Genomic DNA, 15,728 nt, shown 5'->3' with positions numbered 1-15,728 from the left:
GTTCTTATGCACGTATTTAAAATCTTCCTTTAAATTTTTGTAATGTTTATTTATTTTTGAGAGAGAGAGACAGAGACAGAGACAGAGTGCAAGCCGGGGAGGGGCAGAGAGAGAGGGAGACACAGAATCCGAAGCAGGCTCCAGGCTCTGAGCTGTCAGCACAGAGCCCGAGGCGGGGCTTGAACCCACGAACTGTGAGATCATGACCTGAGCCGAAGTCGGACACTTAACCAAATGAGTCATCCAGGTGTCCCTAAAACCTACCTTTAAAAGTGTTTTTTAGGGTGACTGGCCCTCACAATACCCTAAGACTGTTTGGTTTTGGTGCTTTAAAAGTCCTGGCAAATCCCTCAGTCCTTGGCCAACTGGGGCAGGGGTCATCCTACTTTTAATTCACCTACCGATAAATATCTGTATTTTATCATTTTTCCTTCAAGGATAAGGTTAGCAAATATACCACACATACCTGAAATTTCTGGTTGCTCTGGATGCTCATGACATTTCTCTCCCACTGATTCTGGAGCCCAGCCGTGTTTTGCCATAAATGCCGAACGGGCCCACCACACGCAGTTTGAAGGCCGGCTCTTAATGTGCCACCCGCTTGACTGGAGAAGTAATAAAATGTAATCTGTGAAAAATAAGGAATGTCCAAATGATCATAAAACAGAAGTTCCCCACTGTGAAAAGTATTGAAAATCCTGCGTGTTCTCAAATACCTGACAGGCATGTTGGATATTCGTGGGAAGAAACACTCTGCTTCTTAAGTCTGCGGAAGTAGAATCCACCTTGGAGACCAGTGACAGGAAGTGGGCTGTTAGCAACGATAGTCAGCGTGTTACAGTCAGAGCAATCCTTGGCAAACTTATTTAGCACACCATGCAAACATTCAGGCCCATATGCACATTAGGTCAATATATTTCTGTTTAAAGAATGAAACCTGTAACCCCATCATCTGCTTTTGCAAATGATCTGATAGTTTTACTTCATTAGGTAACCCAGCAAAATAGCTCATTGTGATTATACTCCCTATAACATTATCATTGGCTGCAGTCCACAACCCAATTTATCTCCTGTAACATAGAAAGTTAGAGCCTTGCAAAGATGGTATCCAGGGAGAACATGATACTGGGACTGCCCACCAAAGTAAGCAATTCAATGAAAGATGCAAAGGGGTTCACTGTTTGCTGTGATTTTCTCTAGAAAGAATTGGATCAAAGAGTCGTAGCTTTCCCCGGGATCATAGAGAACAATGCAGAGCCCTGACGTTCTCCCGCATAGTGCGGTAGGGACTATGCCAGCGGACGGTTACTGTTTAGAAGACTATAAAATAAATGTAGAACATTCCCTGGGCTTTCATAAATTTCCACAGTGCCTGACAAGGTTATAGTGTGTAATTGGGGAACCGCTGTGTTCTACTACTCTATTTGGCGTTTTGCTATTTGTCAAAAGGAATGACAAAATGATATTCATGATTATGACAACCTATCTACTGAGTTATTCATGGTAGTTTAAAGCTGGATTGGAAATCAAATTTAATTATCACATCGTTGCGAGAATCGATAGCAAAATTAAGAAACCTAAAAAACCTCTCCTTCTCTACACCTATTCCAAAACTGTACCCTAATTAAGTAGAAAATAATGACATTAATGATTGTTATAAATATGGCCAGAGGCATAACTGACGTCCCTGCAATAACGGAAAACCATCCTGAGGATGTATTCCCTGGAATAATGACATAAACATAATTTAGATGAGCTGCTGGTATCACAGTGATACAAGTGGACGATTACTAGTTGGCTCTTGCTTCATTTTCAGAAGGTAAAGCAAATGTCAAGCAAGTAAATAATCAACTAAGCATATGAGATATTATATTTATTTTATATTATTATTTACATACAAGTGTTATGTAAATAATATTAGCAATACAAATGGTGATAGTATTCAACAGGCCCTAAGTTATTATTTATAAGTATTCACCTATTAAAACCATCGATGAGATATACAGAAAATTTTCACTTATCAAGGAAATTACTTGGGTAATTTTCATTTATTATTACTCGAGATAAATTTTCATTTTTCAAGGAAATGAAACTTCAATTTCAAGGAAATTACTCAATTACTTGAGTTTGGGCTTAAAAATAAGATTTGACTCTATTAAACAATAGGGTAGCATTTACAATAAAATAATAAATTATTTCAATACTTAAGTAGCATGTTTTATAAATATAAAGTACATCATTTGGTACATAACACTGTAAATTATTCTGTATTTTGTCAAAAAACCTAAACACTCATCTTCAGGTTATCATAAAAAGAAAACTTTGAAATTCAGAAAACAGCTTGAGATCTTTTGACATTTATCGAGTAATAAACTTTCTTTTCATGGGTGAAAACAAAAACAGCATTCAAAATGCACCCAATACCAATATCCACTTTCTACCTTCAATTCCAATTTAGTGGCAATAGGAAGCATTTTTTGAAATGCACACTCAATTTTCCCTTGCTCCCTATGGTGAGTATAGAATTTCTTTAATTCATAGATGAAGATGTTCCTCAGGGACAAATACCATCTTATAGAAAACTCCCTCTTGTTTTCCATAGGACCTTAGTCATCATGTCTACGGGTATAAAAGAAAGAAGCACATTTTTGGCAGCCTAAGTTTTTCCCCCATGTCCCATCCTTCATCTTATACCCCCTCCTACTGCTGCTTCCGACCACTGAGAAGAGACTTAAGAAGCTGATAACCAAAAATGTATCCAATGTTTTCTGTACACACCCCTCTCCTCCCTTATAGTAGCCCTATGAGCAATCACATCACACACATATACAAATATAATTGTCACCGTTGTAAATTGTCTATTAATCTCTACCATATTCATTTCAGTTTGTTGATATCATTCATAAATTCCCATTTTATACCTGCATCCATAAAAGCCACTGCATAGCATATCTTTAAAACGTATTTCAAAGAATCTCATGGCAAATTGCTAATTATTCAAATGACAAAATAACAATAGTGTCATTTTATTGATAATGTTAAATGTTTATATTAAAGGGCTTTCAAAAACATTTTTTTTTCTCAGTTGCTGGGTAAGTGTTGGAATAAAATCCTAACATAACCCAAGATTGATGACCAAAAAAAAAAAAAAAAAAAAAAAAAGGAAGTATATAAAATATGAAAGCAACAAAAACCATGAATCAAGTCTGCAGGGCTAAATCCAATAACTTCGGCAGTGCATTTCACCAGCCTTGATCCTCAGGAAAAGATAACGTAGAATTTTCAGTGTCACTGTCTTCAACTATTATTGACAGCAGCCTTGCATTTCTTCCTTTTCCCAAGTTCTGAGTGATTAATAGGAATGCGTGGGAGCAGAAGGAACATAAATCCTACTGGCATGTTACAGAGTAACCAACTGGCTCAAAGGAACTTAAAAAAATTGAGTATTCTGACAGTGAGATAATATCAGTTCTCAAGAACATTTCCCCAAAAATCAGTCTGCAAGAATGGATCATCATGACAAGGTCCAAGGCCCGAAGCAAAGGTTAAAGCGCCAAAACTTTTGGAAAGGCAAAAGTGTTCTCTTCTATGACAGAAATGTGGCTAAGTTCAGATAACAGAGAAGAACTAATAGTCTTCGATATAAACTGCTTCAAGTTGTTAAGTTCTGTGTGTTAAATTCTCTTTCCATTGAATCATAAGTTTGTCTCATACCTGCTTGTTAAACTAACAAGCTCATCACAACCGCATAATATTTGCTAAAACTGTATCTCCTAAAGGATGTCCTCAAATACTAATCTCTTAAAATGGCTGGCAACGTATAACTGAATGCAGCCATATCAATTTAAGCCTGCCTCAGTGATCAGGAGCTAGAGGAATCACTTTAGTGGATCATAAAACTTGATTTTACACATGAGGGTGATGTTAACCAAAATGCCAATGAAAATACCCCTCAGAATTTACTCCTCTGTAAAGGCAATGGGAAAAAAAACTCCCCCCCCCCCAAAAAAAAAATGGCCATAGCAAGGCTTAGCAAACTGGAGAGCTTTTATTGAAGAAATAGTGGAATCTCAGTAAAAACAGTGAGTTTTATGGGTTTTCTTTTTAACTCGTCTTATTCCCGTTGTCCACTTCCAGCTCCAGAACAACTTTGAGAAGTAGCAGCCCAGCATGGCATCCACAACAATAAGCAGAATAGAGTTAGAGCTCTGTCAAACCTTCATTACCAAATAATTGTCATCATTTGACATGTGTGCTATTTCCTGAAAGACCCCACTTACAAGGCTGTCTGAAATTCACCCTATTAATACCCGGTCCACCGAAAAAATTCTTCTTTGCAGCAAGCATTCGAGCCAGTTGGTCACTCTGTGACATGCAGTAGATTTATGTTCCTTCTGCTCCCACGCATTCCTATTAATCACTTACAACGTGGGAAATGGAGGAAACCCAAGGTAAGTAGTTTAACTGTACATTTGCCTGAGGCTGTGGATAATAATAGTTGGGGCTTAAGTAGGCTAACCAAAAAGCTTAAAGCAAACTCTGAGGAATGAGATGTCACATAGGAGCTTTGGAATGCTCCTACTTTTCCTGCAAATCTAGATAGACATGTTCATGCACAGGGCTGTACACATGCTCTGGAAAGACCTGAAAAGGCTCTCTGCCCTCATCTCTGGCTGACTTTGAGGCTCTATGAAAGCAGAAAGTTAAAACTAAGACAGAGTTGTGAACTTCCTGGTTTTACCAGCACGCATACAAAGTCCCTCAACAAACACTGGGGGATTTATTGATTCCAGGGATTTAAGGAACTCTCTTTTCTTTTTTTTAAAGTTTATTTATTTATTTTTGAGAGAAAGAGAGAGTGAGAAAGAGTACAGGGGAGGTGAAGAGAGGGGGAGAGAAACAATCCCAATTAGGGCTGGATCTCACAAACTGTGAGATCATGACCTAAGCCAAAATCAAGAGTCAGATGCTTAACCGACTGAACCACCAGGTGCCCTGGAACTCTCTTTTCAATCATTAACTGACCACTAATCTGACCATGCAGAAAATTTAGTGGCTACACATGAAAAAAAAAAAAAAAAGACTACAGAATTGGTCTAGAAAAGTCACTAAACTAAAAAACAACAAATAAAACAAACAACTATAACAACAAAATGTGAAAGGGAGGAAGCAAGACTCTCAGATTTGCCATGTTATACTGTTTTAAATGTCCATGTTGCAAAAGAAATTGTGAGAAATGTAAAGAAACAAGAAAATATGACCCGTGCAGAAGAAAAACAAATCAATAGAAAGTGTCTCTGAGGAAGCCAAGGCATTGGACCTACTGGATAAAGACATTAAATCAGCTGTTTTAAATCTTTCAAAGAGCCAATGGAAACCATATCTAAAGTACTAAAAAAAAACCCATATGAATGATGTCTCACGAAATAGGGAATATCAATAAAATAGATGATTGAGAACATCAAGAAATATAAACCATAAAAATCAAAAACTAATCATTATAACTGGTTGTTATAATTGATAAAAATAAAAATTAGAATTCACTGTTGATGGGCACACAATATATAAAGATGTACTTGAGGCAGTAAAGGTATGGAAAATGGAGATAGATAAGACAAATATCCTTAATATACTACTGCAATTAAATTGGTATGAATCCAATCTAGTTTGTTGTAATCCCTAGGCAGCCACTAATAAAATAATTCAAAAAATACATAGTGAAAAATTAAATTAAGATGATATACTACAAAATATCTGTGTAACAGAAAATAGTAATGGAGGAAAAGAGTAACAAGAAAAACAGGAGACAGACAGCAAATAGCAACTGGCAGCTGTGAAGTCCATCTTATAAGTAATTATGTTATATGTAAATTGGTTAAAGTCCCCAGTCAAAGCTCCAAGGTTGGCACATTGTATAAAAGTATGATCCAATAATATAATTATCCAAAGAGGGTGAAAATAAAGGGATATGAAAACCACAATATACAAATAATAACTAAAGAAGAGCTGGAAATTCAGGAAAAAAATGAACATGCACAAAAAGATTTGCTATTAGAGACAAACAAGTACAATTTATAATGATAAAAGAATCAACCCATCAAGAAAATATAATAATTACCAACATATGTTCCTCAAAATAGAGCCTAAAGTAGATGAAGCAAAAGTCAATAAAAACAAAGCAAAAATAGACGATTCATCAATAAAAGTTGGAGACTCCAGTACCTTACATTTAAGATTGGATAAAATACTTAGAATATCAGTAAGGAAATAAAAAACTTGAGCAACATGATACTCCTCTTAGACCTAACAGACATATAGAACACTCCATCCAATGACAGCAAAATACATATGCTTCTATGGTGCACACAGAATATTCTCCAGGAATGACCACATTTTAGCCATGAAACAAGTCTCAATATATTTAAGAAGATATGAATTAAACAAGTAATGTTCTATAGCCACAATGGAGTCATTTGAGTCAAGAGCAGAAAGAAATGTGGGAAAATCCCAAATATGTGCAAATCAAACAACATACTCCTAGGAACTAATGGGTCAAAGGAGAAACCAGAAGAGAATTAGAAAATACTTGAGATAGGGGCACATGGGTGGCTCAGTAGGTTAAGCATATGACTTCAGCCAGGGTCATGGTCTCCCAGCTCCTGGGTTTGAGCCCAGTCTCTGAGCTGAGCCTGGAGCCTGCTCTGATTCTGTGTCTCCCTCTCTCTCTCTGTCCCTATCCTGCTCGTGCTCTGTGTCTCTCTCTCAAAAATAAATGAACATTAAAAAAATATTAAAGGGGAGCCTCGGTGGCTCAGTTGGTTAAGGGTCCAACTTGGGCTCAGGTCATGATCTCCCAGTTCATGAGTTTGAGCTCCCTGTTGAGCTCTGTGCTGACAGCTCAGAGTCTGGAGCCTGCTTCAGATCCTGTGTCTCCTTCTCTCTCTCTCTGCCCCTCTCCTGCTCACACTCTGTCTCTTTCTCTAAAAAATAAATGAACATTAAAAAAATATATTAAAACAAGAAAATACTTGAGATAAATAAAATTGAAAATACATTGTATCAAAATGTAGGGGACACAGTTAAATCGGTGCTTAGAAATAAATTTGGAGCTCTAAATTATTAAACTTAAAAAAAGGAAGTTTTAAACACAGTCTAACCTTCCATCTTACGAAGCTAGTAAAAGAAGAGCAGACCAAACCCAAAGCCAGCAAAGGAAGAAAATAATAAACATTAGACCAGAGATAAATGAAATAAAAAATAGACAACAGAAACCAATTAAACCAAAAGTTGGTTCTTGGAAAGATCAACAAAATTAACAAACCTTTTACTAGACTGACTAATAGGGGGACAAAAGGACTCAATTTGCTAACTGAAGAGTCAAACAAGGGTCAGAACTACCAACTTTATAGAAATAAACTGTAGGGTAATATCAACATTTGCAAGCCAATGAATTAGATAACATAAATGATATGGACAAATTCTTAGAAAGACACAAACACTGACTCAGGACCAAAACTAACTCAAGAAGAAATATAAAATCTGAATAAATTATAACAAGTAAAGAGAATGAATCAGCAATCAAAAAACTTCCCACAAAGAAATTCTCACTCATGGCAGGATTCACCAGTGAACTCTATAAATCACTTAAACAAGAATTAAAACCAATACTTCACAAACTCTTGCACAAATTGGAAGAGGAGAGAAGACTTGTCGACTCTGTGAGGCCATTAATACCTTGGTATCAAAACCAGCCCAACCTATGACAAGAAAACTATAGATTGATAACTCTAATTAATATAAATGTAAAAATACTAAACAAAATACAAGAAAGCCTCATCATGCAAGATATGAAAAGGATTATTCACCATGACCAGGTAGAATTTATCTCAGGAATTTAGTTAGCTCAACATATGAAAACCCATCACTATGAAACACCACATTGATCAAGGAAAGGCCAAAACCACACGATCATCTCAACAGATGCAGAAACACATGTGACAAACTCTCATGATAAAAACACTCAATACACGAGTCACAGAAGGGAATATCCTTACCTAACAAATTACATCCACAAAAAACCCTCACCCAACATCATACCTGATCGTAAAAGATTGAAAAATTTCCCCCTAATAGGAGTAGGATAAGAATATCTGTTACTAGTTCTGTTCAACATTGTACTGGAGTTTCTAGCCAGGCAATTAGATAAGGAAATGAAATAAAAGGAATCTAGAATGGAAACAGAAAGTAAAACTATCTCTATTTGCAAATGACATGATCTTACACATAGACTTTCCTAAGGAACCATGTGATTACACTGGGCTCACTTGAACAGTCCAGATTAAATTTATTTTAAGGTCAGCTGATTAGCAACCATAGTACATCTATAAAGTCTTTTCACAAAAGTACCTAGATTAGTTTTGACTGAAAAACCAAGGGTTGGGAATCTCGGGAGGTACATCTTGAGAATTCTGCCTACCACAATTAGGTAGGCATTATTTGGTTCTCCTGTTCCACTCGCTACATTTTAGGGTGGCTGACCAGTCTATGAAGCCTAAACTAGCTGAGTTCTTGTAAATTCTTCCTTGACTAATTCAGTTGTAGGACACACTGAATCAATGTATCTACTCATCAGTGTTGCCAGACTTCATTTGCAAAGAAATGAAATCCGCTGGGTCCTTTCCAACTGCTTTAATTGGTGAAATTCCCTGCCCACTTTCATTTGGGAACATAGCCTGCTACTGGCCATTTGGCTGTGGTTCAAAAGATGTATTCTTTGAAATGTGTATTATATTTATTTTAATACACTACTATTTGATTTTATGAATTTCTGTTGAGTATATATTTTTTCACTTATGGCTAAATTAATTTGAAGAATATATACCCACATAAATTTAACAAATAAACAAGCCATCTGCCTGTAAAGATAAGATTCCTGCCAAAAGAAAAACAAATGATACATAGGAATAAAATTCCGTATTTTTACAGAGAAATTATGGAATGTGCTATTTTTAGCTCCAATCAGTGGAATAATATTGCTTACTTTAAAAAATTTGACAGCTTGACTACTTATTGTTAAATGGAAAAATTTCATTGATGTCCTATCAGTTAATTCAAATAATCATCTAAGTTGTCAACTATGATTACCTGACTGGTGTATTACTCTGAATTTGAAATAAAAGAATTGGGAAAATAAACAGATATTATATTATCTAATAAAAAATAGACATCAATTTTGTTCAGGAATTCTGAAAACTTCACGTAGCTCACTAATTTAAAATGCACATGCATGCAGGCACACATTCAAGACCTTGATATTATTAGCTTGACAATCAAAGAATTTGTGGAAGAAATAAAGCTCTCTGCAAAATACTACCGGAGGCAGAATGAATCATTAAGTACCCAATATGTATGCCCTTGAAATTCTTTGTGCAACTTCTCAGACACTGCCACACATCCATCAATGTCTTTCATTTCTGCTGCCTGGTTGGCCAGCAGCAGAAAGAGGACCGTCAACTGTGAAGGAGTTGGTAGAGGAGGGAAAACAGGGAAGGCAATGGTACTGATGCATGAAATCAGTAACCTTTGGGTGACATAGTTCTTGACATTCCCAAATACACTTTTGGCCTAATCTTCATTTCCAAAGACAGTATCCTCTAGCCAGAACAGACTGTATATCACTGCCTGAGCACACCGATACACCGAGCATCTCTACACGGTCCTTATGTGGTTCTTTCAGTAGCGAATATCATGTCTTTCACTTCCCTATTCACTGGAACACCACTCATCTTTCAAGTCCCTTCTCAAGCCCTGTCTTAAAGTGATGACATCAGGGGGTGCCTGGGTAGCTCAGTTGGTTGGGTGTCCGACTCTTGATTTCAGCTCAGGTCATGATATTGGGGCTTATGGGTTTGAGCCCTACATCGGGCTCTGTGCTGACGGTGTGAAGCCTGCCTGGGATTCTCTCTCTCTGTCTCTCTTTCTGTGTCTCCCTCTATCTCTCTGCCCCTCCCCCACTTGTGCATGTGCTCTCTCTCTCTCAAAATAAATATAAACTTAAAAAAAAGTGATGACATCAGTTCCCATTTAGAGTGGCTTTCTTTCCAGGGTCAGAATTTGCCTACATCCCCAGAATAATATGCTCCGACTAACATCACAGCATTTTTCAAATTTCCCCTGTATTATAATTAATTGTTTTATTCTCAAAAATGCTTTCCAAAGAGATCATATCATATGCAACATATATTTCAATAGTCTTTATAGTATTCACAGCATTTGTCATGATGGCTTACACACTCTAGGGTTAAAAAAAGCTTTTGAACTGAAATTCACAATTGTCACCACGTTATATAAATACATGTACATAAACATAAATTTTCCATGTTTAATTATTTTTTTTACTTTTAAAATGGTGTAACTACAATATTGAAAATGGAGCAAATAAAAGAATATACTGAATTCCATCCATAATACAAATCTTGTTTTTATCTTTATTGTAGGGAACAGGCTTAACTACTAAAATAAAATCTCCTCCTTAATTGAAAATTCAGGTGAATTTTTAAGTAATAGCATAATGAAACTGATTCTTACACAGAATCAGAGATTACATCAAGGTATACCTCACCTATGTTTGCTATAAAAGTGAATTGGGGCGCTTGGGTGACGCAGTCGGTTAAGCGTCCGACTTCAGCCAGGTCACGATCTCGCGGTCCGTGAGTTCGAGCCCCGCGTCAGGCTCTGGGCGGATGGCTCGGAGCCTGGAGCCTGTTTTCTGGAGCCTGGATTCTGTGTCTCCCTCTCTCTCTGCCCCTCCCCCGTTCATGCTCTGTCTCTCTCTGTCCCAAAAAAAATAAATAAACGTTGAAAAAAAAATTAAAAAAAAAAAGTGAACACTAACCACTAAAATTAAGATTATAACTTATTTGTTAGTTCTTGGAGGAGGAATTTTATTTTAGACTCATATATCCCCAGGTGTGCATATTGTCAGATGCAAAAACGCTCAACTAATGTTTACTGACAGCAAACTATGACTCATGTATAAATCCCACTTGCTACCAGATTTTGTATAGCCTGAGAGCTAAGGGTTTTTACATGGGTTAAATGGTTGAAAAGTTTAAAAGAATAATATTTTCTGACATGTGAAAATTATATGAATGATCAACTTCAGGGTCCATCAATAAAGCTTTATTATAACACAGCCATGCTTAATCTCTATGTATTACCAATGGCTACTTTCACAGTGTAATAGCAGAATTGAGTAGTTGGGACATAAACTGTATGATCTAAAAAGCCAAAACTATTTACTATCTGGTCCTTGAAGGAAAAAATATGCAGATTCCTAGAACAGAAAAGGTATAAGGTTTATGTCTCCATCACTAGATTGCGAGTTCACTGGGACAAAAACTGTGTTCTATACTCTTATACCTGCAGATCCTATAATATATGCAGAGCAATGTAGATCCTTGGTAAAAAGTGTTGGAAATAATAAATACATAAAAGAACAAGTGAACATTAACTTTTCACTGATTTCAGAGATGAAGGCTATAAAGACTGAGAAAACTTGATCTAGGAAGTGAATAGGAGGTTCTTTCCAGTTTTTGTCTCCTGCTATTTATTAGTAAAATAATACAACTCACTGTCTAAATAATGCAGCTCGCTAAGTATTCAGAAATACATTATGGTTCCTAGTGCCCTTCACAAAGGGCAGCATGGAACAATTTAGATATGCTGATGTGAGAACACCCAATGATAAACAGAACGCTTATACAGAAAAACCTACAAGTTGAGATCTCAGGAGGCTTTAAAGATAAACCAAAGCGGCATATTTTTATGAGAACAGAAACTTGGAGGAAGGGATCAGAACAAGGTAGATTCCTTCGGGCTTTGGCCTGAGGTTAGGCTGCAGTGGTAGCTGGAGTGTGAGGCTAAAATTCTTTTTTTTTTTTTTTTAATTTTTTTAAATGTTCATTTATTTTTGAGAGTGAGAGAGAGACAGAGTGTGAGAGGGGGAGGGGCAGAGAGAGAGGGAGACATAGAATCGGAAGCAGGCTCCAGGCTCTGAGCTGTCAGCACAGAGCTCAACGGAGGGCTTGAACTCAAGGACCGCGAGATTGTGACCTGAGCTGAAGTTGGACGGCCAACCGACTGAGCCACCCAGGCACCCTGCGGCTAAAATCCTGATAGAAAGACTGTTCTCTTCTTGGCCAGAAGAATCAGCCAAAGGAAGCTAGGACAGCCAGGTCCGCAATGAATAAAGGGAAGAATTCTGGGAAGATGAGAGCCAGAAAAAGAGGTAGCCTGTGTTCTATGAATAAACTACCCAAATCTCTGGCTAAAATTAAAACATGCATGTGCAGGGAAGGTGTACTTCTAGTAAAGGTTAAAAGAACTGAATTGATATTTGAACTGCTGCGCACAACAAACAAAACATCTTCAATTGGAGGCTAAGCAAATTAACCAGCCACTTAAACTACATTAGAAACACCTTAGAGAAAGATCTGGCAGTTCTCGTAAAATTGAACATACATCAACACAGCATTTCACTTCTATGTATTTACCCAAGAGATTTAACAACAGAAAGACACAAAGACTTATACAGAAATGGTTATAGCCGTTTTCTTCATCATATTTCAAAACAGGAAAAAACCATACATGTCCTTCAATGGGAGAATGGATGAATAAATTCATATAATTGCATACTACCTAGCAATAACAAAGGAAAGAACTCATGATACATGATACATGCTACAACGTGGATGAATCTGAAGCATTAGGCTAAGTGAAGAAAACTTTGAACAAAGTGTGTATACTTTATGAGTTGATTTAGATGAAGTTCCAGAACAGGCAAGACAAACCCACGGCAGAAGAAATTAAAACGGTGATTATCTTGGGAGTGGAGGATGGGAGCAAAGGTTGACTAGGAAGGTATAGGAGGGAACTCTGTGGCATGACGATAAGGCTCTACATTTTGTGAGGTGCTTAGGTTGCACAGGTGAGTGCCTTTGTCAGAACTTATCAAATAGTACACTTATGATTGGTGTTTGCATATAATATAAATACGACCTCAAAATTAAAAAAAAACTGTAATGAATATTGAATTCTAGCACAGGGCAAACACACTTTTTCTTAAAGTGCCAAATAGTTTAGGCTTTGTGGACCATATGGTCTCTGTCACAACCACTCAACTCCAAAGTTGTAGCACAAAAGCAGCCACAGGCACTTTGTAAATGAGTAGGAGGGCCTGGGTTGTGATAAAACTTTCTTCTGGGGTGTCTGGGTGTCTCAGTCAGTTGAGCTACTGATTCTTGGTTTCGGCGCAAGTCATGATTTCACAGTTAGTGAGTTTGAGCCCTGAGTCGGGCTCCATGCTGACGGTGCAGAGCCTGCTTGGGATTCTCTCTCTCTCTCCCTCTCACAATAAATACATAAACTTTAAGAAAAAGGCTATAAAAAACCCACTTTATTTACAAAAACAGGAAAATGACCCACAGGCCATGTTTTGTTGACCCCTGTGTCTAGATACGCGTATACTTGGGGCAAAGTGATTCCTGCAACTTCTTTGGAATGCATTGAAAATATGATGGATTGATAAATGGAGAAATGGATTGGCAGATGGATAGATATTTGATAAAACAAATACAGTAATTTTAGATGTATAACCTAAATTGTGGGTATATGGCTATTTATAGTAAAGTTTTCTGGAAACTTTTCATATGCTAGAAATAACTGTAATAAACTGGGATAGGGGCCATACAAATAAAAAATAAGTGGACATATAGACCCTGCTTATAGCTTACTAGGCAAAATAGAGTTAATATGGCCATGAATTAAGAAACACAGGGTAAACAAAACTTTCAAAGCTATTATATGCTACCCAGCAATCCCATATGATCAAAAAACTGCCCAGCAATGGGTCATTGCAGGTGTGGCCATAGAGAACAGGGGCACTGGATGGCTCAGTCAGTTAAGCGACCAACTTTGGCTCAGGTCATGATCTCACCATTCATGAGTTTGAGCCCCGTATCAGGCTCTGTGCTGACAGCTCAGAGCCTGGAGCCTGCTTCGGATTCTGTGTGTGTGTGTGTCTCTCATAAATAAATAAACATTAAAAAAAAACCAACCTCATGTATCACCCTTAATATCACCTGAAGTTTAGAATTATTTAAAACTCTATATTCTGATAAGTTCCAAGAAAAACTCATATTAATTCTTTTTTTTAATTAAAGTTTTACCATTGTTGAAAAGATGTATTTGAATTTTTGTAGTGATACCATTTCATCTAAATGCGATGCTATATACTTTTTAAAATCAATATTATGTTTTAATCACTGTGCCCTGAGTTTTAGTAGACTTCAAATATTGACACAGTGATGTTTTTAATGTTCTGATAGATTTTCAAACTTAGCTCTGAAAACTTCTCAAGGCATTGATTACATGATGAAAAATATTATTTTGGAGCACTACCAAATTATTTCAAGAGTAAATTAATCAAAAATTTATTAATACTCATGAAATAAGGATTTTTGAATGAGGTCAAGATTCCAATAAGATTATTTTTCTATAAACATTTTCAAACAGCTAATATCTAAAGGCAGAACATTTGCTTATTTAAAATTATATGTAGACAATACTCATATTTTAGCATTTAATTGTAGTTACAAAAGATGCATCACTATTATTAAAATCATCAGCCTTCAATAACTTTGCCAGGCAATATTTTGCTGCTTTTTCCTATGAGGCTTTTCTTATGATTATTCCCACTTTACAGACAAGAAAATTGAGACTACACAACTAGCAGTTTGACAGGCAGGGTTCAAACCCATCTAGTCTGACTCCAGAGCTCTGAACTCAGACCAAGTGATCTCACTACAATGGTGTCTGTCTATATAACATCACAATTTTGATGTGAATTGCCCCCATTTTATCTCTTGACTATCAAAAAAATCAGCATGAGAGAAGAGTAGGAAGAAAAACAAAGAAAAAGGGAGGAAATGGAGGAGGGAAGGAAAGAGGGAAGCCGGAAGCAGAATGACGAATGACAGAGATCCTGGTTGTCTAACTCCAAGATGAGGAGGCCCAAAAGAAGAATAGAACAAGAGCCATAGGCAACAAAAAGGTAAAATATCAGATATTCTGTCCAGGAAGAAGACTAGGATAAGTAAATGTATGCTGTGAAAAGTTTTTAAGTAAAAGAAAGAAGCAGCAGGGAGATTCTAAAGGAGAGATACACAGAATCAAACAACTGGCAAGGTATTGCAATGGCTAAAAATTGGGAACCAGATTCAATATCATCACCATCTAACATAACTGAATACGTAATAAAAATGTTATATATTGCAGTGAGTCATTGCTCCTGTTTGTGAAGTTGGTCCCTTGTTTGAATAAAATTGGCTTATTCCTAACAATTGTTAACCGTTATTTTTGAAAAAGTATTTTTGCCAAACAAAATAACAAAGCCAAGCAAAGTAACAAACTCCAGTTCACTTATATCGAAGTTAAAGTCAGGAACACCAAAATTATTCAGAAATGTACTAAATAGCAACTTTTTTTGAATATCAGATGTTTTATGGCAAGTTTTACCAACAACATTCCATTTAGCTCTTATATCAACTACCTACAGATTAAGGATCATTATTCCCCTCCTCAGAGCTGAGAAAAACACAGCTTAAAAAAGTAAATTGCTCAAGATCATATAGCTTGTAAATGATGGAGCCAGGATTCTAATTCCACAT

General features: G+C 36.6%; 1 protein-coding gene across 1 annotated transcript in view; it reads right to left on the bottom strand.

Annotated features, from left to right (window-relative positions):
• Positions 1 to 15,728, bottom strand: part of MALRD1 (MAM and LDL receptor class A domain containing 1) — a 794,572-nt gene that overhangs the window by 737,097 nt on the left and 41,747 nt on the right. The window contains exons 4-5 of the mRNA XM_047066301.1: positions 717 to 811; positions 467 to 628 (exon numbers count right to left, since the gene is read on the bottom strand). Of these exons, the coding sequence (XP_046922257.1) occupies positions 467 to 628; positions 717 to 811 (257 nt within the window). The remainder of the gene's footprint in view (positions 1 to 466; positions 629 to 716; positions 812 to 15,728) is intronic.

This window comes from Lynx rufus, unplaced genomic scaffold (assembly GCF_022079265.1).
Source record: "Lynx rufus isolate CCGP_SWC_20201006 ecotype Redwood Valley unplaced genomic scaffold, mLynRuf1.p SCAF_7, whole genome shotgun sequence".
NCBI classification, from domain to species: Eukaryota; Metazoa; Chordata; class Mammalia; order Carnivora; family Felidae; genus Lynx; species Lynx rufus.
Note: the sequence above shows the minus strand (reverse complement) of the source record. Positions and strands in the feature narration are given on the sequence as shown.